General features: G+C 48.4%; 1 protein-coding gene across 5 annotated transcripts; it reads right to left on the reverse strand.

Annotated features, from left to right (window-relative positions):
• Positions 1-1,953: 1,953 nt before the first annotated feature.
• Positions 1,954-20,424, reverse strand: RARS1 (arginyl-tRNA synthetase 1). Of its 5 annotated transcripts, XM_075164109.1 has the most exons (17): positions 20,357-20,424; positions 18,402-18,501; positions 14,550-14,684; positions 13,849-14,037; positions 10,056-10,167; positions 8,932-9,032; positions 8,319-8,440; positions 7,871-7,991; positions 7,430-7,559; positions 6,995-7,099; positions 5,886-6,064; positions 5,241-5,350; positions 4,416-4,521; positions 3,389-3,561; positions 2,870-2,941; positions 2,474-2,721; positions 1,954-2,101 (listed from the first exon to the last, which is right to left on the reverse strand). In XM_075164109.1, the coding sequence occupies exons 4-17, from the start codon at positions 13,999-14,001 to the stop codon at positions 1,992-1,994; spliced, it is 1,842 nt and encodes a 613-aa protein (XP_075020210.1). In that variant the 5' UTR covers positions 14,002-14,037; positions 14,550-14,684; positions 18,402-18,501; positions 20,357-20,424; the 3' UTR covers positions 1,954-1,991. The 5 variants fall into 5 exon arrangements, with proteins under 5 accessions (XP_075020210.1, XP_075020212.1, XP_075020208.1 ...); XM_075164111.1 differs by lacking the exon at positions 2,870-2,941; XM_075164107.1 differs by lacking the exon at positions 18,402-18,501 and having other exon boundaries at positions 20,357-20,416.
• Between the last annotated feature and the right edge of the window lie 121 nt (positions 20,425-20,545).

The raw sequence follows: 20,545 nt of genomic DNA on the forward strand, positions 1-20,545 counted from the left end.
CACCCGCTGCTCTGGACCTGGACCCTGACGCTTGGCCCTGCCTGGTCACTGTGGCTGTTGCTGGCCATCGCCGGACTGCGGCTGACGCTGTCACCGCCACCGAACCTGACCCTGCCTGGCTTGGCCTCGGCCCCACCTCGGCACCGATGGCTGCACCTGTGACTGGGCCTCTCGGTTGGTCGCCACTGCCATTCCCTCAGGTACGGTGGGACGGGGTCCGGGCTGGTGAGGCGCTGCCCAGCCCTACCCCACGGTACTGCACTCAGCGCCCTGGCCCCCCGAAGCAGCCGGCCCCTGCTGCTCCCTGACTCCATGGTGGGTGCTCCGGAGGGGCCTGGCCTCCTGCCGGCACCCGGCCCAGCCTAGGGAGGAGGGAGGGCACGGCCACAGCATGGGGGGGGGTGTGCACAGGGGATGGCCAGGTAGCACAGCACGTGGTTTGGGCAGTTGGTGAAGCCCCCAGCAGCTACGGCTGTCATGATGTTGCCAGCGTAGCATCAGAGCTAGGTCTAGTTTTGTTTGTGGGCATTGCTCAGCCAGCCATCAGGAGCGCATGTTTGCACAGGTGTGCGCTTGTGTAAGTGCCAGACCCATGCCCATTAGGTGCTAGGCGCTGTCTAGCTGTCATAGCTGAGCCCTCCCCGCAACTCTCTAGGGGAAGGAACCTGGGACATCAGCTAAATAGATACCTTTTGTGTGTGTATATATATATACACAAATATATATATATATATATATACACACACACGCATATGCCAGCGAGCACCTAAATCAAGTGCAACACCTACTCTCTAACTCTCTAATGGTAGCAAAGCTGCATTTCTATGCTGCTTTACCTCGCACAGCAGAGCTTCCAACAAATCCCAAAGCAAAGGCAGGAGCCACGGCCCGCTACCTTGCAGTTGGCCTTGTGGTTACTTGAGATAGATACGCACCCAGCAAAGAGGTTTGCCAGCTCTGTAGGGATTCAAAGCATTGCTGCTGCAGGGAAAGGCATTTCCCCTGTGTCGTCCTCTGAGGGAATGTAGTTAATTGATCTGCTCCTCCCCTGGGCTTCCTGCTGCTCCAGGTAAAACTGCTGCCTGCCTGCCTACACCAGTGCTGCTGGCAGCTGCTGGTGCTGCTCCCACAGCAGGCACCCTCACGCTGCTGTCCTCTGAGAGGCTCTCAGGAAGCCACCCCTTTTTTGAGGACTGGTACAGGCCACCTGCACAGGGCAGTGATGTGGATGTGAGCGTTTGCTTGTAGGTGGTACACGCCACAGCCTGTACTCCATCGTCCTGCTAAGTGTGTGTTGTTTCACACCTCCCTGGTGTGTTACATTAAAGTTCAATCCTTGAGTGTGATGTTCGATCTCTTTTGCAGGTACCTGACCGTTGCCTGGATCAGCTCACTACCACCTTCCAAGAGACAAGCACCCTGAGCACCAGGGCCTCGCGCTGCTGGGCTGGGATGAGACTGCTTGGCTCCCTTGAGAGCTCTGTGCTTTGCTGAGGGATGCCAGAGATGACACCAAAAGCTGGGTGATCTGCTCACACCTGGCAAATAAGGTAAAGAGGATGGTGGGAGTTATCAGAGTAAGGTTGGCTCTGCAAGTGTAGTTGGAGGGTTTCTTGGAGGTGCTCTTGGGCATTCTGAGTTCTCAGTCCTTAAACTCTGCAGACTGAAGCAGAGCAGCCCTGGGCATGGGCCTGTGGGGTTTGGTTCCTGCGCAGAGAATTGCTTTGAGCTGTGCCCACGGCCCCTCTTGTCTGCCTCTGTACCTGCAGCTTCTGCAGCCACGCTCCTGTTCTCTCCCTTTCTTACCTTCCTTCCTTCCTCTCCCCTCCTTTCCTTCTTCCCTTACTTCCTCCTTGCCTTTTACCTTCCTTCCTTTCTCTCCTAATGGGGTGCCGCTTCCCTAGAGCCTCTTCCCTTATCACAACTCCACCCCAACAGACACAGACACCTCCAGTTGTTTAGTCCCTTTATTGTCACCCCACAGGGAACAGCTACATCCTCTGCACAGGCTTAATCCCCAGGATGTCGAATCCTTTGGCCATGATGGTGGCAGTGGCTTCGCACAGCAGCAGCCTCCACATGTTCACCTTCACGATCTGGCCTGCAAAACACCAACAGAGGAGCTGGAGCAGCTGCTCAGAACAACTAACGCTGCCTTCCCCAGGGAGACCCCATCCGCCCACAACCTGGGGCTCGGCACACTGAGCCCCCTCCTGTTCTCCCCAAGCCAGGCAGACTGACCAGCCCTCGTGTTTCCAGGTGCCTGGTTGCTTGCAACTCTCTACTCCACCCTCCTGCTTCCCAGGCAGATGATGACACAGGCTGTGCCAGCCACCTTCAGTCCTCCCACATGGACAACGCTTGTTCTGCAGCAGCAAGTAGCGTGACAACGGCCTTCCCAGCACAGGGAACCACCCTGCAGATTGCTGTACCGTGACACAGGCACACGCAGTACCCCTAGGCTAACACTCACCACTCTGCCTGTCCTTCTCAACGCAGTAGCAGTTGTCGTAGAACTCTGTGAAGGTGGTGGCCAGCTCATAAAGGTAGTCACAGAGCGTGTGCAGTAACAAGTCCTCCAGGATCTTCTGCAAGATCTCAGGGAACCTCAGGATGCACTTGCCCAGTTTCCACTCCTTCTCATGGTCAAGGATGAGCACCTCCTCCCTGGCTGCCTTCCGCAGCATCTGCTCGTCAATATTGGCCAGGCGAGCAATAGCCCTGAAATGATCCAAAACACAGCCTGCTTGTGAGGATCTCACTACTCAACCTGCCCCGGGGCCAGCTTGCAGCTGGTCACGCGTGTGGCCTGTCTCACGGCTAGCGCAGGCCACCCACCGATCTCCTCACTTGCCCAGTCCTGAACTACCAGGCCAGAAGAGAGCAATCAGCCCTGGGAACGCAGGGGGAGGCGCTGCCCGTGGAGCAATCCAGCAGGGCACTGCAGAGGAAGAGGGAGGGATGTGCTGTGGGCATGTGTGTCCGCAGGGACAGCTGATGCTGGCAAGCAAACCAGGGCTCAGGGTGCCAGAAAAAATGTGTGGGGTACGGCGACACCTGAGGAGAGAAGCTGCTGGCACACAGGCTCACCCCTCTCCAACCACCTAAAACCTCTAAGGGAATTACCAGAAACTCCCACAGTTCCCTCCCTGCTAGCTAAAAGCCCGGGATGCATGTTGCACAGAGGAGCCCTGTTTCAGATAACAGAGGACACCATTTCCAATGACAAATAAAATCTTGCCTATGGGGCCTACCAGTGTAGCTTGCTTCTCTTACCAACTACCCCTAACAGCACTAAGTAACCCCTTTCCTCACATCTCCGTTTGCGATAAAGAAGCAGAGAGCATCAGAAACCAACTCCAAGCGACCCCCAGCACACTCAACCTACCTGATCCGTGTGAAGGCATACAGCAAATATGCAGCTGTGTTTCCTCGGTCATCCAGCATCTTGTCAAAGGAGAATACGTAATCGTTTAGTCTGTTGTGGGAGAGATCTGCATATTTAATACATCCAAAAGCAACTGACATCTGGGCAGCTTTCAGCTCTTCTGCCGTAAGGACCTGTTGCAATTTCGAAACAGATAAGAGTCATGAGGAAGAATGCAACGTTGGCATCACAAACCGCAACACGCAGCCTTGGCCACTCAGCACGGCTCACGAGGAAAACCCAGGCTGTGAGGGGATTTTACCCACGCAGTACTCAGTGAAAGGCTCCCACCCACTTCTCCACCTCGAGACACCACATAACCCCTTATCCGCCCCTCACTTCTCCTGCAATCAAATGGCACTGCAGCCCTGCCCCGGTAAAGGCTGACTCCCCCTAGTCCTGCAGGACTTCTGTGCCCCATGATGCCATACAGGTTTCACACTCACACTGTGCTCCTGCTTCTTACAAACCGCACATACACATAACAACCACTTGGCCCTCCTACCCTTATAGAGCATTTTGGGCAGTCCAAACACTCACAAAACCCCTCTCTGGTGGAACAGCACCATCCATCACCAGAAGTCACCGCTAGCCCAGCAGGCCAAGGCTGCAAGTTTATATTCTGCCACCACCTGCTGTATCCTGGGGGAGTCACCACTGTTGCCATCACACCAGTGAGACCTGATGGTACCTGCAAGGCCAGCTACCCTGCCAGGCCCTGCTCTGCAGCACCAGCCAGAGGCCAGCGTGCTGCCTGCAGCTCACATTTTCTCACTGCTATGTACTCAGGGATGCTCTTCTTTCCCCATGACAGCACCTTGCCTGAACTGCTATCAAATAATCACACTGATTGTGTGCACAACCCAAGGTATCTCCTGGGTGGTTTGGTGGCGTCCATATTCTCGGCTCACACCCAGAATGCAGAAATCGTAAGCCTGTGAACAAATCTGGGAGTTCTCAGGAAAGAGAAGCAATTTGTCACAACTACCTTGTCCCGTTCCTTGTCTTTCAGCTTGTCCATGGCTCGTTTCAGCCCTTCTTCCAGCAGATCTATAAGACGCACTGTATCCCCTGAACGAGTTTTGAACTTCTTCCTGAAAACACACAGCTAAAATGACCATGTGCGTAAGAGGCAAAACACTCCCACAAAACATGGGAATCTCAGAACCCCCATGGGGCGGCCGGGAGGGGTGACCAGGAAGGCTCCAACAGTCAGAACTGTCCCAGTTCCAGACATTAGGCAGGACCCAGTGCCTGACCCCTGCCCTGCCCAGCAAGTCACCTTTACTTTTGTAACAAAGCTACAGCAAAACCACCCAGTCCGCAATGGCACGTGACCGTCAGAGCGCACTGGTTTAGCCACACCTTCACAGAGACACAAGAACACCTCTGGCGCACAAGGGTCTGGCTTACAAGACCAGGACAGAGAGGTTCTTTTCCAAACGTTCATTTATCCACCATGAGGCAGGTAGACAACAATGGAAATCATGGCCTTTACAGTTTCCATCTCCCAGTATTCACATCAGCTTCCACTGCACTTCCACCAGCCGTTCCCAGTGCCCCTCCCCAAATGCCAGGCAGCAGAAGCCAGGCCCAAGAGGGAACCTGACCACAGCACCAGTGACTATGTGGATCAAGGACCACGACACACAATGAAATGACACAGTTACGAGTAACAGTATGGATGTGGTACTTCTTTTTTTTTTGGCATGCCACAAACATACTTGTCAACAAACAAGAGCAAGTCTTCTGCATTCACTCAAACAACCTCTTCAGAGCACATATAGAGGAAAAACGATATCCAAAGACTTACTTGTCTTCTCCCAGCACCACTCCGAACGCGGCATGGGCCACCCTGGTTACTTTGGGATCATACCAGCCAATCATCTGTCCAGCTGCAAACACCGTTTGTAAATGCACCGACTGCAAGGAACAAATACCAACAACTGGTTCTCAACCCACTCCTCCAGGTACAGTTTTTTTCCCAGCTTTATCTCCTTCACAATGCTGCTTTCACAATGAGACTTAAAATGTTTCTAGCTCCACAGGAAAATTCCACTTCAGAAAGTTCAACCTTTCAAAGAGTTTTCCTGGCTTAAAGAAGCAGAAACCAGCAAATTCCCATCACTGCTCTGACACAGAGCTGACAACCTTGCATCTCCTCAGGTAAGGAGAGACCCAAGTATAAGCAGTACAAATCTCATTCCAGATCTATTGAGATTTAGGCTTCACCCACCTGCAGTGGTAACTAGGTCTCTCCTAATCAATCAGTTAGAGGGGCTCTTCATGGAGACCACCAGCCACCAAACTAGTTTCACCATTACACTGATAAGGACAAGAGTACATATACCACACTAAAAACCCTATGGCGTTCTACCTATGTTATTGTTGCATCTGTCATTTAACACACTTTCTGATGATCTGTACCAGCAGTGACAGCAGAGGTTGGCATACTCACCTGGCCGCTATCGACAACATAAATAAGGATATCAGCCTTCTCTTCACACAGCCTGTGTTTAAGAGCAGCTAAGTCAGATGTGTCGTATGTGTAACCTCCATCCGATTTCATGATTGTCAACGGGACAGGGAAACCTGGGACAAACACGATCTTCCGGCCATCATCGACCTGGACAAATCCTAAAAAAGCAATGGAAAACATTCTGTGTCGTATTGTAGGGGGAGGTTTGTGGGCCAGCACAGGCAGAAACACTTGCCTTCCCGCATGCTACCAGAAAGGCCATGCGCTCACATTATCAAATAATTAATGGCTCAAAATATGAAAAAAACTAAATGAGAACTCCCTCGTCAAGCAAGTCACATTCTGTACTGCACTTCCAGAACTCACACTATGCACAAGGAAGCGGATCTGTACAGATCTGGCCTTACCAGAAGAGACCTAATTGGATTTAAAAAATCCCGTCACTGGCATCCCGATCCACCTTTACAGCCACAAAAACAGCATCACAAAGTATGGCATTAAAGGCAACAGAAACTCTACGGAGATGCAACGAGGCATCAAAGTCTTTCAGAGATAAGGCTAGTCAGAACACTTCAGATGGTGAGATTCAACAACTGCCAAATCCAGACAGGAAACACATAAAACCAGAGACTTGTTATCGTCCATTTGGCTTCTTGCCAGTCTCAAAGTCAACAAAATCCAAAAATGCCACTGTCTTCGCAGAGATTTCTGAGACAAAGTTCCCATAAAGGCACAACATTAAGACCGGGAAGTTTGTCATATATCGATCCGTGACTACTAAGGATACAATAAAATCCAGTAGTACCTCATGCTATTGCCTACAAATATCACAGACAAACTGCTTTTGGTGTCAGCAAGAAAGATTCAAGCTTTCTGGAATGAAACATACAAGAATCAATTCTGGTAATGCTCCTCTGGGAGGAAAGACCACAGAAGATCCACTCAGGAAATGTGGCTGAGAAAAAGAGCAAGGGTGGGGAACATGCAACTTCAAAAACATCAGTCCTAAGCCTCGCTCAAGAGGGGTGAGGTTACCTCGCTCATCCTGACAGCTGCAGAATTTCTGACTCTGAGACCAACAGCCTCACCTTTATCTTCAAATTCTTTCACGATGTCTTTCATCATCTCGTGGTAGAACGATTCCCCTCTCTCTATGAGTGTGATGTCCAAGCAGTTGTAGATTTTCTGGAACTCTTGAGGAGGGAAACAGAACAAAATACTTCCATTAAATGCACACAGGGGAAATTAGTGGCATATGTTTACCAGTGGGCACAGCAAGTCCCTAAAGGCATTTTCCTTCTCTTGGTGAAGCCATCAGACTAGCACTCGGGAGACAAAAGATTTAGCTGAAAGCCTCCACAGACAACCAAGTACTTTGGTTGTATCAGCATTTTTCTTTAAGCTTCTCATAGCAGTGTGGCAGTGATTTTCAAAAGAAAACTAGAGGATGGACTCAAACATAAAGGTGAGGAAAGCCACACTGTTCTCCTGCTGAGACATGTTTCCGAATCTGGCAAAGTCACCTTTCCGCGACACGTCACAGATCAGTTCCCATGCTTTAATGAAGTCTGGGTTTTTGCTCTGCAGCAGCACCACACATTGGTAGGCACGTTTCTTAAATTCCTCCTCTGTGTCAAACCTCCTCTTGGATTCCTATGGTAAAACACACTACATGAAAAAGCACCTCTTTCTCCCCTGGAACAAGCTAACATTCATACAGGTTCTCCAAGCATACTCATCTCAAAAGATAGAGAGGCAGCATGCTTATAAAGTCCTTTAATCATGCCCCATACAGACAACTCAATACCCGATACTGCAATTCTTACCCAGCGGCAGGTTGTTGCAATGATCTATTAACATGATTCAATTCTTTTGTTTCTCCAAAACTATGCTGCAATTTGTAAAGCTCCTCAATCTGCTTTTCAGATGTTGACATAAATATCACACTTATTTGCTACAAATACCTTGTAAAAAGCTTGGAGATCCCCAATGGGAGGAGAAACAGTTAAATAATCTGGAAATTTGTCTTGGAGGTGAGCAATGAGCATTCCAAACTGGGTGCCCCAATCTCCTAAATGGTTTAACCTTGAAGCAATCAAAGAGCACAATAATAATGATTTCTCAAACGTATGCTTTAAAATACATGCATTTTAAAAATATATATTCTAAAAGAAGAAACACACATAATATCAGAAATCAAAAACAGGCAAGCCCCCCCAATTTCACTGTAATGAAGCTGCTGCCCATCTTGATTCCTAACCCTGCTACCTTGCTCAGCTTAGTATCTTACTACACATAAAGGATTATTTGTTATGTGCTTATAAAAAAAGACCAATACAAACCAAAGCATAGAGATAGGTATTGCATAAATTTAGTCAAACAAGCCCACCCCATCCAAAAGTCGACTCTCACCTCAAAACATCGTAACCTGCAAATTCGAACAGTCGGCACATACTTTCTCCAATGATAGTAGACCGCAGGTGGCCAACATGCATCTCCTTTGCAATGTTAGGGGATGAAAAATCCACCACCACCTTAGACACAGTACCAGAGGAAAAAATGAATAAAAGGCAGCAGTCATTACCACACCCCGTGTGTTTAATCTGGGTTTTGCTGGGGGGCGGGCGGGGGGAACAAGGCTCGCTTCCGCTGACCCTCACACCCTCCTTGCTGCCAACAGCACACAGCAACAGAGAAGGCCCAGCGGGGACACCAGAGCAGGCTTCCAGCCTGGGGCTCTGCTGCACCCGCCAGCAGAGGGTCAGGGATCACTCCCAGACTGACCTTGGCACAACACGCTGTCCCCGGGGAGCCCTGTCCCTCACCCACCAGAGACCACACCAGGTACACGTGGCCTACCCCGTGGCCCCCAGTCCCTAAATCACATCCCATTTGCTCTGCTGTAACAACCAGCTGACACGGAGATCTGCTCAACAAATCGCTTCAGGGGGAATTTCAAAGCTACCTGCAGTCCAGCGCGTTTCATCTCTATGGGAGCAGAATGCCTATGCGCTTACTGCGGTACCTTTTTCCTTTTGCCAACAGCTGGTGGTTGAACTCCGTTCATCAATAAACTGCTCAGCTGCTTCGACACAAAATCCTTTCTCAAGTGGACATTGATAAAACCTTTAGAGGAGAAAACCAGCAGTGAGTGCTGGGGCTGCACAAGTGCCTCAAACCACTTTTTGTTTCCTTCCCCCTTCGATTTCTGTTTCCTCGCGTCAAGGACAAGAGCATATGAAGTTAGCTTGACAAAACAAAAAATTTTTTCACAACAGGACAACAGAGTTGTCAGTAGAAGACAATTTCTGTTCCCAGATTACAAGAGTCTGTTTCACACCGCTACACCACTATAGCCTTTACTGTAGGAGTTAGATTCTGCAAGCTGGTCCACTGAATAACTCCTTTTTGCACACTGTCACTCAAACGTGAATTTATAAAAACATTCTTTTATGAGAAAATAAATGATCTTGCCAGGGTTTGCAGAACGCAAAAGCAAATCCTGCTTTGTCTCCTTTTTTTAAATTAATATCCTAAAACGTAGTTACACCCGGGATAATCCATGCTTGTGGAAAAACACTGTTTTACTTCTCCTGCTTCACAGAGCTAATGAACGAGCTTCTGCCCAAGCACCTGAAGGGCTGCGCCATGTGATTTTTGTGTTTATGCTGCAGCCCTAAGGAATATGAGCCCTTGTATTTCTTCCTGGGTCACAGGGACAAAACAGATGCAGCAATTAATAACTTCCTTGCTACTCCAGCACCTCAGTGCTGAGAGGACAAGGTCTCTTCACCATACAAGCAACAGCAAGAAGGGCATATTGATTTTTCCTGTTGATTTCATGACTGTGGCCTGATACGCATCACCAATATTCGAAGGGGAAAAGCTGGTCCCTTAAGGATCAGTGGAAAAATTGCTAATTAAAGAGCTCAGGATTGCACTTGCCAATTCTAATAGAGAGGCGGATTTTCTGCGGCTGCACAAGTCTGAGGGCTACAAAGCTCACCAAGAAAAAGCTAGTTCACCCCGTAACTGCAGTTTTAAATCACAAAATAGTTAAACTCAACTCGGCTTCCGTGATCACCATCCAGTATAAAATCGCCCTATCAGCTTTAAACATACAAAGTGTGTACCATGAAACTATCTTACCAGGACCGGCAATTTCAACCTTCTCAATGCATTCGTTGGCAGGAATATTTTTTGATATTTTCTCAGCGATTTCTCTTGGGCTAACCTTCTGTTCCTTGGTTTTGAGCAGTATCTGAAAGACAACAAGAAGATCAAGTAAAATTCAATCCTCCAAAACATTCTACAGAGTGAAACAGAAAGCACAGGTACTGCGGCATTGAAAGATCCTCACGATCCTTTAGCTTCATAATGCAGAGACACACACAAAGAAAAACATCTCTAGCAAATTTTACAGATTAGATCAGCTCTTTCTACACAGCAGAAGCCTAATTAGACCAAACATGTTCACTCCCTTCTGCTAAGGGCAATTAAAGGGTAGTCTGTATGTCAGAAGAAAATCTTCCAGGCCATTTTTCAAAACCTGTTAAGTGGTTTGGCAAATTTGTATTTCTCTAAGCTAGTAAAAGGGACAAACTCTTTAAAAATCAACATAGCTGGCACAGTCCTTCACATTGCTTCAAAATCCTGTTCATCAGTCTCACGGGTATCCTCAGCTCTGCCAGCATTTATATTTGAAGTTTTGAGCTGTGCCTACAGTATATGCTGAGTGTGGTTTCAGAGCAAGTCTGCTGATCTATGATTAAGAGCAACCAAAGCAAACAGCCTTCAGTCCTAACTCAGACTCAAACTTGATAAATAAATAAATGAATAAATAAATAAAATCCAACAACCCAAGCAACCAAAGATAATCCTAACACTGCCCCATTTTCTTCAAAGAGCATCAGAAAAACTGCTGGTAAAGTAGCTCTCCTTTTCCCTCCAGACATAAATGGCACACTGTGAGGAACTCCAATAACACGACGCAAGTTCACATACAATGGTAGAATCAGAATGGTTTAGGTTGGAAGGGACCTTCAAAGATCATCTAGGCTGCCATTTCTCTGCCCATTCCCAAAGCATCTTCTCACATAGCTTTTTGCAAATCTTAGAAAAACACCCTTTAGGATGATTCTGTGAGCTAGCCCAACCGATCCCTTGCAAAACACTACATTCACACTGTGTAAAATTACCACAACTACTTGTTTTGGAGCACGTGATTTTCCATTCTTTCTGCGACGTCTTTGAAAATAATCTATCACCTCCCGTCCATCAAGGCCACAAAGAGCACATACCTCTTTGTCAATTCGGAATTTGCACTCACTACTGCTTGTATTTGCCGCAGTCTGCCGCGAAATGTGACTTGTACTTAAGTTTCAGCTTCCTGTTTAACCTGTTGTACAGTTGATCATAACAGGACCCTTACAACATGGTAAAGGCTTAGAATGGGCAAGAAAAGAAAACCTCTGTAGCCTTTAATGCTACTCAAAGTGCAAATTACAGGAAAAATAAATGCAAAACCAGATTACGGGCATGTAACACCAGATTACAGGCATGTATCTGAACCATTCCAAAAACAGTCACCATACTCCTATTACTCTAAGGAGCAAGCAGAGCTCCTGGCTCAAACCCCAGGCATTAATATGCTAACGAGCTCCCAGGAAAACAATATGCATTTGTGAGGGCTGTTTCCACATCGGCGCATTGCAGGGAGAGGTTGCTGCCTGGCACGTACTGCGCAGGGGACACCTTGGGGGAGCAAGGCTCTACGGGGAGACGTGCACCACAGTGAAGTCCCTAAAACTTAGGCCGACGGAAAGTACATAACCTGCTGCTCTCAGAGGGAAATGAGTGCACTGCATCCCCTGGCTCTGCTGCGCTGATACACTCTGAGTGTGCTGCGTGTGCGAGTATTGCCAAGCTCAGGCCCAGCTCATACGGCGTGCCTTTCCAGGGAACAAAGTCTATAGCCAAGCCCAGTACTAGGAACCCTTATTCACCATTACAGCTGACAATCTGCAACCTGAAACCCTGGCTTGAAGGGGACTGTTCAGACACTGAGTTATGCAAACAACACCAACACTGGGAAGCCAGGACTGCTCCAGAATCCCAACCGCGACTTAATTGGGGTAAAGCAGCGGTCAAAAAAATGGCAAAGCTCTGAAAGCCCATGTCAGTGCAGTCACCCAGGGTGCTCCTCCAGTCACAATATGCTAACGAGACCAAGGGAAGACGACACGTATTTGTGAGGGCTGTTTCCGCCTTGGCACTTCAGACCAGGAGCCTGCTGGCTGGCACGTATCGATGCTGCCCGGGAGTCAAACTCATTGTGGCAGGAAAACAGACATAGAGGCTGCAGAAGACAACCTGGGAGAGTAGAATTCCATGCATGTTGCTGCGAGTTCGATGTCAAGATTACCAGTCTAGGAGATTAATAAAGGAGAATAGAGAACAGAACACTTAAAAAAAAAATGTTGCTTCTGTTGAGATTGCAAAATAAAAAGATTTGTAATTACAAAGAGTCTATCTATTTACTCAAAGGCATCAATGCATTGAAAGTTTGGGCACTTTAGCACCTACGCTAGAATGCACTACCTTCTTTCTCCCCCACCTCCTGGTTTTACTTCAGCACAGTCCCTGCCCACTGAGCAATTCCTGAAGTGTCTCTTATTCTGTGTGGGTCATCTTTGGCCTAATATCTTCCAGAAAGCAGCAATGCCATAATTTTCAAAGTAACTGTTGATACTAGCCAGGTTAAAAAAAACCCATTCCCTCCTTTCCACACATTTAACAGGTGTTCTGTAAAGTGGAACCATTCTTACAGTTGCCTGAAAACCTCCAAGATCAGAACATCATAAAAACCCCCCATGTTTCCTGCCTTTTGCTCAGTTATAAGAAAATATAGATGCCACCAACCATAAATGTGGGGATGCCCACACAGCCTCCCCTCAGCAAATGCTTGGATAACAACAGCCAATAGGACAGGAACATGAGCACAAAAGGTGTGTGGAATAGCACACTCAAATCCGTCTGAAAGAGCATTTGTCACAAAACTGAAAATGCTTAAAGGAACACAACACCAATCAGCCAAATTCAGCTGTAACCAGGTAATTAACAAGACACTTTTGAAACAGAAGAGTCAGCTAGAGCAGCACAAAGGACGGTGCCTGAGCAGCAGCCTCTGCGCAGGCCCGACAGTGACCCGTGCCATCAGGTGCCGCGAGTGGCCCGCGCCGGAGCTCGCGGAGGGCAGTTCAGGATGCAGCACGCAGGGACCCGCACCCCACTCGGGTGCGCAGGGGAGCGCCCGGGCCCCTTCTCACTGCCGTGTGCGTTAGTGGGCGGTAGGAAGCTGCAGCACCCGCACCAACAGGAGGAGTGTGCAACGCGGGGAACCCACGCTCCCAGAGACGGGGCGCCTGTTTGTGACCCACCTGCCCTGTGAGAAGGAGGCGTGTGCACATAACGGAGCAAATGTGTGTGGGGACATCATACTTCCCTGGCGTTACAGAGCATTTAGAGATTTGTAGGTGTTTATCAACATTCTGTAACTGTCCAGAATTGTGATTTATTGTTTTGTTGATATTAGTTCCAAACATATAGCTCACTAATTGGTAGTTAATTGCACATCATTAGTACATCAATGCAGCACTTAAATCCTGATTTGATTTAGATCCCACGAACTAAGCAGTTTTTCTGTGTGACACACATGTAACTCTCATAACCAGTCATCCAAACAGAGGTTTAAAGGTCTACTCTGTAAAGGCCAATGCTTCCCCTAAAATGCCATTAGATACTCACTGAATTCTCAGCCCAGAGGCCTGCAACAAGGCTGAAACAGGACCAATATTGCAACTCTCATTGTGCTGTCTATCACCTAGCTTCCAACAGACATCATCCCCATTTTTTCCTCTCTTTGTAAGATATTCAGGTTTACCTGCGTTATGCCCATGGCGCTGTTACACTGGTAATCCCCAAATTTGGGCTGCTGACTGGGCGTCACCACTAGTGGAGGGTTTTCTAAATCTGGGTAGGCAGCCTGAATAGCAGCTCCAAAAATCTCCTGAAGACAACTGTTGATATTAATCATGCTTTTTGCTGTTTTACTTCTTTCCTCTTGAAGGCTCTGAAAAAACAAAATCCAGAAGGCTAAATTCACAACATCTGAGGAGTCGTTACATCCCACTTTTTCCCTTGGCTGCCTGGCAAAGCATGGCTGACAGCTTTGGCTGACACCCCTAGGCAGAGGAGCAACATACAAAACATAAAAATCATGTGATTCAAGAGCTACTTCTCCCTTTGAACCTCCCAGCACAAACACTTCCCCTGCATGCAGGGCTGCTTTACTTCTCACACCTTTGTCAGTGATCCTGGTAGAGACCTCAGCCGGGCTGCCCATTACGTGACTAGCCAAGATGTGACAGTGTGGGCTTACTAACCTACTGCCATTTTTCATAAAGTAGGTTTCTGTTTAAGGAACCAAGAAATATCTGACGTGCCACCAACAATTAAGGCGTCAGAATGCAGCGTGAGCACGCTGTCACACATCACTAGCTGTAACAAACTGACATCATTTATTTAGCTTGTCTTAATGAGAACAAAAACACATGCTACAGCATTAATTCTTTATTCCCTTACCTTTCGAAGGAAATTTAACCGATACTTAAGTTTTGCGTTTTCTTCTCGCAACCCTTCCAAACTCGGGGAGACTCCCAAGCATCCAGAGTTCTTCAGACGCTCAATTTCTGCAGTTAACAACTTGATCTCGTTTTCCTGAAACGCAAATTAAATTGTCACACAGTAATTCTTGAAGTGGGGGGACAGAAGGTGAGGAGTTGCAAGGTCTCAGGTACAGTTCTAGTTTTGCCTCATAAAGGTAACAGCAATGACATGTAAATTGAATAATTCCAAACAATTAACGTTTAAAGGTGGTTTCTATTTGTGTCAAAAACAGGGATTCTGAAATATTCTTAGAAAAAGTCAGTGAGATAATAATCTCACTAATATCAAGACAGAAGTGCAAGAAAGACAACAGGTCATGCTAATAAAACACATTCCCAAAATAAGCACTTTCTCCAGCTTTTTTAATCTAATAAAAATGTCAAATGTTTTGACTCAAAATTCCCTAAAGTCTCCTTCAGCCAGTTTCACCATCTCACGGGCCCCAGTTTCTCTTCCAGAGGATGAAACCACAATCACTCACACCCCAGCAAGCTCAAACGCCAACTGGAGACAGAAGTGCCAAGAAGCACAGCATGCTGCTTCACAGGGGAACTCGCAGGGCCATTCCTGCAGCGAACGCTCACTTCCACCTCGCCACACAACCTTTCCTTCCCTACCTCCAGCTGGCTTCTCCCTTAAAACTGGCATAAGGCATTCAGGAACAATCAGGAATTTCAGGTGGACCTCTATGCTCCGAATAAACAAACTTCCCCGTGCTTCCCTGTGCCCCTCCAGACTTCACAGCCCAGCACACCGGGCAAATGCTCCAACAGGCAGTCTTAGTCCAATGGTTGGAAGCTGCTGCAAGGAGCAGTAATTTTCCTCACCCCATTGCCTAAAGGAACCAAATATCCGAAACATCACCTCTATTGTCCATCTCTTGTCCTCCCCCATAATAGGCTTTGTGCCCATCAGCCACAAACCTGGCTCACAAACAGCAGTCTGGAGGCTATTGAAAATTTAAGCGACTCAACGCGGCTATGGAGAGGCAGCTAGAAGAGGCAGGGAGTGCTCCCCACCCTGGCTCGCCAGCCACTCCTTCAGGCTCTCCTCTACCAGAATTCCCACAGCAGGAGGCAGTTCAGGCTATTGCTGTAGTCAAATGGGCCACCGAACCTTAACAAAAAGGGCTCATTTACTTTGTTGCTCTTGAAACAATCAGAATATTTAAGTAAGGGAAAAAATTGGGTCACCAAATCTTCTAGTTTTATATGTCCACCTGAACAACAGCTCCCATAAATGCCACTATAACTAACTGCAGATGCTCAAAAAACCTAAGCTGAGCCAAAACAATCTTAAGATTGGGCTGTTTGTGGAGCAAGCTCAAAATGAGTGCTTTTGAGGTCATTCTTCATTTGTGCTTCAGCTTCCAGCACACTTTATAGCCTCAAGGTCTCCTCTGCTACAGCAGAACAGGATGCTTCCTGCAGGTTCAGATGTGAAGGAACAGGACTTTGAGAAAAAAAAAGCTTTATCAAAATGTCTGGTTTGGCATTTAGCCAACTAAAATAATTGAACAGCACAGATGTATCTCAAAAATAACTCACTTCAAATAGTCCATCGCAGCTTTTCCTTTTGCAGCCTATTCTTTTTTTAACCCAAGGCAGACCCCCCCAAAATCAGACTGTTTTTCTCTCACATACATATACCACCATATAACCAACAGAAAACATATTTATTTTCGACTTTTCTTACTGGCCTGACCTGGTAGCATTTCTTGTAACAATGAGCAACCTGATCTAGCAGAAGACGTCCCTGCCCATGGCAGGAGGGTTGGACTAGATGACCTTTAAAGGTCCCTTACAACCCAAACTATTCTATGATTCTGTAACTTACAGACCCATTTGAAAAATTTTCAGGCTGAACTTCGAGTTTAAAATAGCGCAAAAGAGATTTCATTGCATTATTTTACAGTTGTTTCACTGTAAGTTTAAGTAAGCATTATTGCTACAAACTGACTGTGACATGCATAACTCATTGCCCCCCACTCTAGAATGTGCTTTAAGAAAAGCACAAAGATATGTTCTATTCTTAATATCACATTATCTGTCTCCACCCAGCAAGTCACCACCTTCAGGACAGGTTAGCAAGTCAGACCCTTAGAGAGTTTTGCATTGAGGACAAACATTGTCCAGATCCAGAAATCTGCATTCTGCTTTTGAAATTAAAATCGCTACATATCCAAGCCAACAAGCAGCTCACATTTATTCCTCCTGCATTACAAGATTCCTCCAAAGCTACAGCCACTGAGATATTTCAGTACCATTGGCAAACTTTTCAGAACAGAAATTCGATTTGGATTTTCCTCCACAATCACAAATGCCTCTGGCCACCCAAGTTAAGACTCGCAGGAGGTGAGATGACCAGTACCTTACTGGAGCTTCTTTCCATATTGTTAGAGTACAAAAGCGGATGAGGAACGAGGTTTATCCATGTGCATGGCCGGAACCCAGAACAAGGGTTCTCAGGAATCACTGACCCCTGGGGCACACATCTGGCCCAAACGGCTTTTCCCTGGATTTGGCCAGGAGGTAAAAAACTTTAAAACAGTGGCACAGTTCAGTAAGTCTCATCTACTTCTTCCCCATAACTGCACCAAAATAGTAAATTCACAGCACAGACACCTGCAGAAAGGAGGCATTCAGGCTGGCCCCAATTCAGATCTGACCAAGCCCAACGCGTCAGCCCAGACTGGCACATCTTCCTATCACGTTTTGTGCTCCTCTTCTGCAGAAAGTTTCAGCAGCAGTCTTTATGTTACTTGAGGGTGAACTGAAAGCAAAAGGTTTCACCACGGTGGTCCAGCTGCCTATCCCAATATTGCTGCTGCCATTTAAGTCTCCCTTTTTGTGCTCATCAACAGCTAATACAGATGATGAAACGAACTTTTCATTCAAAACCACCCAGCAGAAAAGCCTGAACTCAGCAATGATTACACTGACTTCCAGAATCGATGGGGTTAAGATCACAATAGCTGGGCTGGGAGAGCCGCACGGCTGAGTACAGCTAACAGCTCCAAAACTGGCAACAGGCAACACGGGCACCCTGGTTCATGGGCCAGTCAGGAGGGGAACGCCAGCCACAACCCTCCTCTCTCTGGTGACCAGCAGGACACGAGGAAATGGAGTGAAGCCACGTCAGGGGAAGTTCAGATTGGACATTAGGAAAAGGCTCTTCCCTGAGAGGGTGGTCAGTCACTGGAACAGGCTCCCCAGGACACGGCACCAAGCCTGTCAGAGTTCAAGGAGCGTCTGGACGACAGTCTTGGTTGTATCGTTTAGTTTTAGGTAGTCCTGTGACGAGCTGGGAGTTGGACTCAACGATCCTTATGGGTCCCTTCCAACTCACGATATTCTATGATTCTATGACCCCCACACCCACAACCATGTTGCCGAGCTCGCATGGAAGAAGGTCTTTAGTTTTTAGATGTTCACATCTTGCCCCTTATCATAGCAACCTGTGATAAACCTAATTCTCTTAGCAAATCACCTATGAATGCTAGGTGATTATTAAAGGGATATTATGAATTCTACATTCTTTCTGAAAAACAAACTACCACATTGAACTACAGATACCCCTTGTAACTCCTCTCTCACAGTACCATCCAAGTGAGGAAGGGAGACACCACCAACATACCTCTGATCTACAAAACGTGTAACTGAGAAAAGGAAGGAAAAAGCTGCTGTTCAGAACATAAAGTTTCACCCCCTAGATTATTCTACCTGCACAGCCCTGGACATATCACAACTTGTCAGTAAAGGGTCATACCTGATGACCACCTCATGAGAAGCTGCGGGAATTACATGAGGCCATGCTGACATCTCCAAGGGCTCTTTGGTCAGCTGAGTACTAGAAATCTTCCCCTCACCTGTGAATACAAAAAAACTATAGCTTTTTCAATAGGACCAAAATCATCCTTACATTTTCCCTTAGCACGTAAGAATGTGTTCCAAAGACCCCACTGAATTAACATGAAACTTGTATAAGCTTCTGTCTCTGGGCTTTAATGTGATAGAGCTTTTCTCCATCACATTTAAAAAAAAAAAACAAAAAAGAGAGAAAATGCCCTGGGAAAGCATGGCAAAGTGGTCATAGAACCTCTCTTCCTTCCCCTCCTTCTTGTCTCCTGCACAGTTTTATCTCTGCTACTACTCCACCAAGCCTTTGCTGAGCCGGTTCAGTGCAATAACTCGGGACACGCTCTTTGCTCTTTGTTGGGTTATTTTCCTAAAGAGCTAATGATTCCTGCCAGCCGGCTCACAAAGGGCTCCAGGGCATGCTGGAGCTGGCACCAGGGAGCACAGTGGCTGGGAGCGAGGTGATGGGTAGGTTCAGGCTCAGTAATTCCACATGGCCTCCTTCAGCCTCCCGGAGTTTAAGAGCTGAACACTATCCCTCTTGCTTTGCTTCAGGGTGACTGGAATTTGTTTATGGACTAAAGACCAGATAGCAGCGACGGCAAAGGGAGAACCACCTTGCCAGAATACCTGAGATGCCCTTCCTCTCCTAGCAGCCACAAAGGAGAAACGCAAAAACAAAAGCAAAAAGGAGTTGCAGAGATTCAACAGTCAGATTTATTATTTTATGGCAGTGCTTATTGTATGTTTGAATTGTGAGTACAGAACATACTGAAAAGTTGCTTAAGAATGTGTACGGGAGGGAAAAAACCACAAGCCAAATGTCCAGAATCTGTCAGTGACATGCTCTTGAGGCAATATATGAGAAGTTAACCTGTAAGATTCAAAGTTTTCCTGAAGCTGCCTCTACACTCTACTGTCAGTATCAGTCATTAGCTAGGACAAACCTGACAGTTGGATTATTCTTTTTAGTCACTGAAAAGGGAAAGGGCTGTCACCATCTTTTTCCCCAACCCTAAGCACCTTATGGCTGCAATAATCTTGTTCGAGAAAGCCAGGACTGCCATTCGCATACCTGCCCTCCAACGGGTCCTCTGAAAGCGCTCCCCTGGCTGCTCTGGGCTCCAGGACCCACCGGACCCGGTGCGGCCCCTCCCGAGGGCGGGACACCCTTCTGCCCATCACCCCCCCTGGCCAGCAGGGCGATCCTTGCAAGGCAACCACAGCCAGCTAAAGTAACAAAGAACTAGGGCAGTAACACACAAACCGGGTTTGACATCTTCCTGTTGCCTTTTTTTGGGAAGTTTTTTGCAGAAGTTCATCTTGAACCCTCAGCCTCGCTGAGAAGTGCCATGAACTGAACCACACCCCCGGCCTCAGGACACAGGCTCTCAGGAACGAGAGACTGCTTCTACTCTAGTTTTTGTCCCAAGAGAAACGGAGGCAGCTGCGGAAGGCGCTCCAGCCCCTGCCCGCTTTCTGCCCGCCCGCCCGAGGCCAGCCCTGGCCTCCCCTGCACCCCCGAGGCACAGCGGGGCCCTCGCTGCCGCTCAGAGGCCCGCCTCGGGCTCTGCTGAGGCTTCCAGGCAGAGCCGTCAGGTGGGAGCCTCCCCCCGGCCACACTAGCCAGCCCGGGGGCTCGCCCGCCACCTGCGCCCCCCAGAAAGCCCCGGAGACCTTCCGCGCCTTCCCCGCCGGAGCCCTCCGGGACGCGCCGCCAGGCCCTGCTCTGCCCCCGGCCGAGGCAGCCTGCACGGAGCCGGTCCCGCCGGGGGGCCGGCGGGGCAGGGCCGACCCCGGGGTGGTCCCGGCCGCCCCGCGCCGCCCCGCGCTCCCCCGGCCCGGCCCGGCCCGGCCCGCCCGCACCTGCCGCGCCAGCCGAGCTGCGGACTGCGCCACGCGCGCCTCCATCCTCGAGCGGCCGGAAGCGGAAGTGGCGCGAGGGGAAACGGAAAGCGCGGGGGGAGGGGGAGAGGCTCTAGCGCGGCGGTAGCGCCCCCGGGCGGCGGGGAGGCCCCCGGCAGCGTCCTGCGTGTGGGGCGGGGGCGGCGGGAG

Source organism: Calonectris borealis, chromosome 15, assembly GCF_964195595.1.
Source record: "Calonectris borealis chromosome 15, bCalBor7.hap1.2, whole genome shotgun sequence".
Lineage (NCBI taxonomy): Eukaryota > Metazoa > Chordata > Aves > Procellariiformes > Procellariidae > Calonectris > Calonectris borealis.

Bases quoted from the DNA above. Each gene is read 5' to 3' on its own strand.
- RARS1 (XM_075164107.1), bottom strand. From the start codon at position 20,401: ATGGAGGCGCGCGTGGCGCAGTCCGCAGCTCGGCTGGCGCGGCAG. The intron at 9,033-10,055 runs GTAAGATAGTTT...TCTCCTCTAAAG, and splicing joins GGTTGAAATTGCCGGTCCTG to GTTTTATCAATGTCCACTTG. The intron at 2,722-2,869 runs GTAGTTCAGGAC...GGATCATTTCAG, and splicing joins GATTGCTCTCTTCTGGCCTG to GGCTATTGCTCGCCTGGCCA.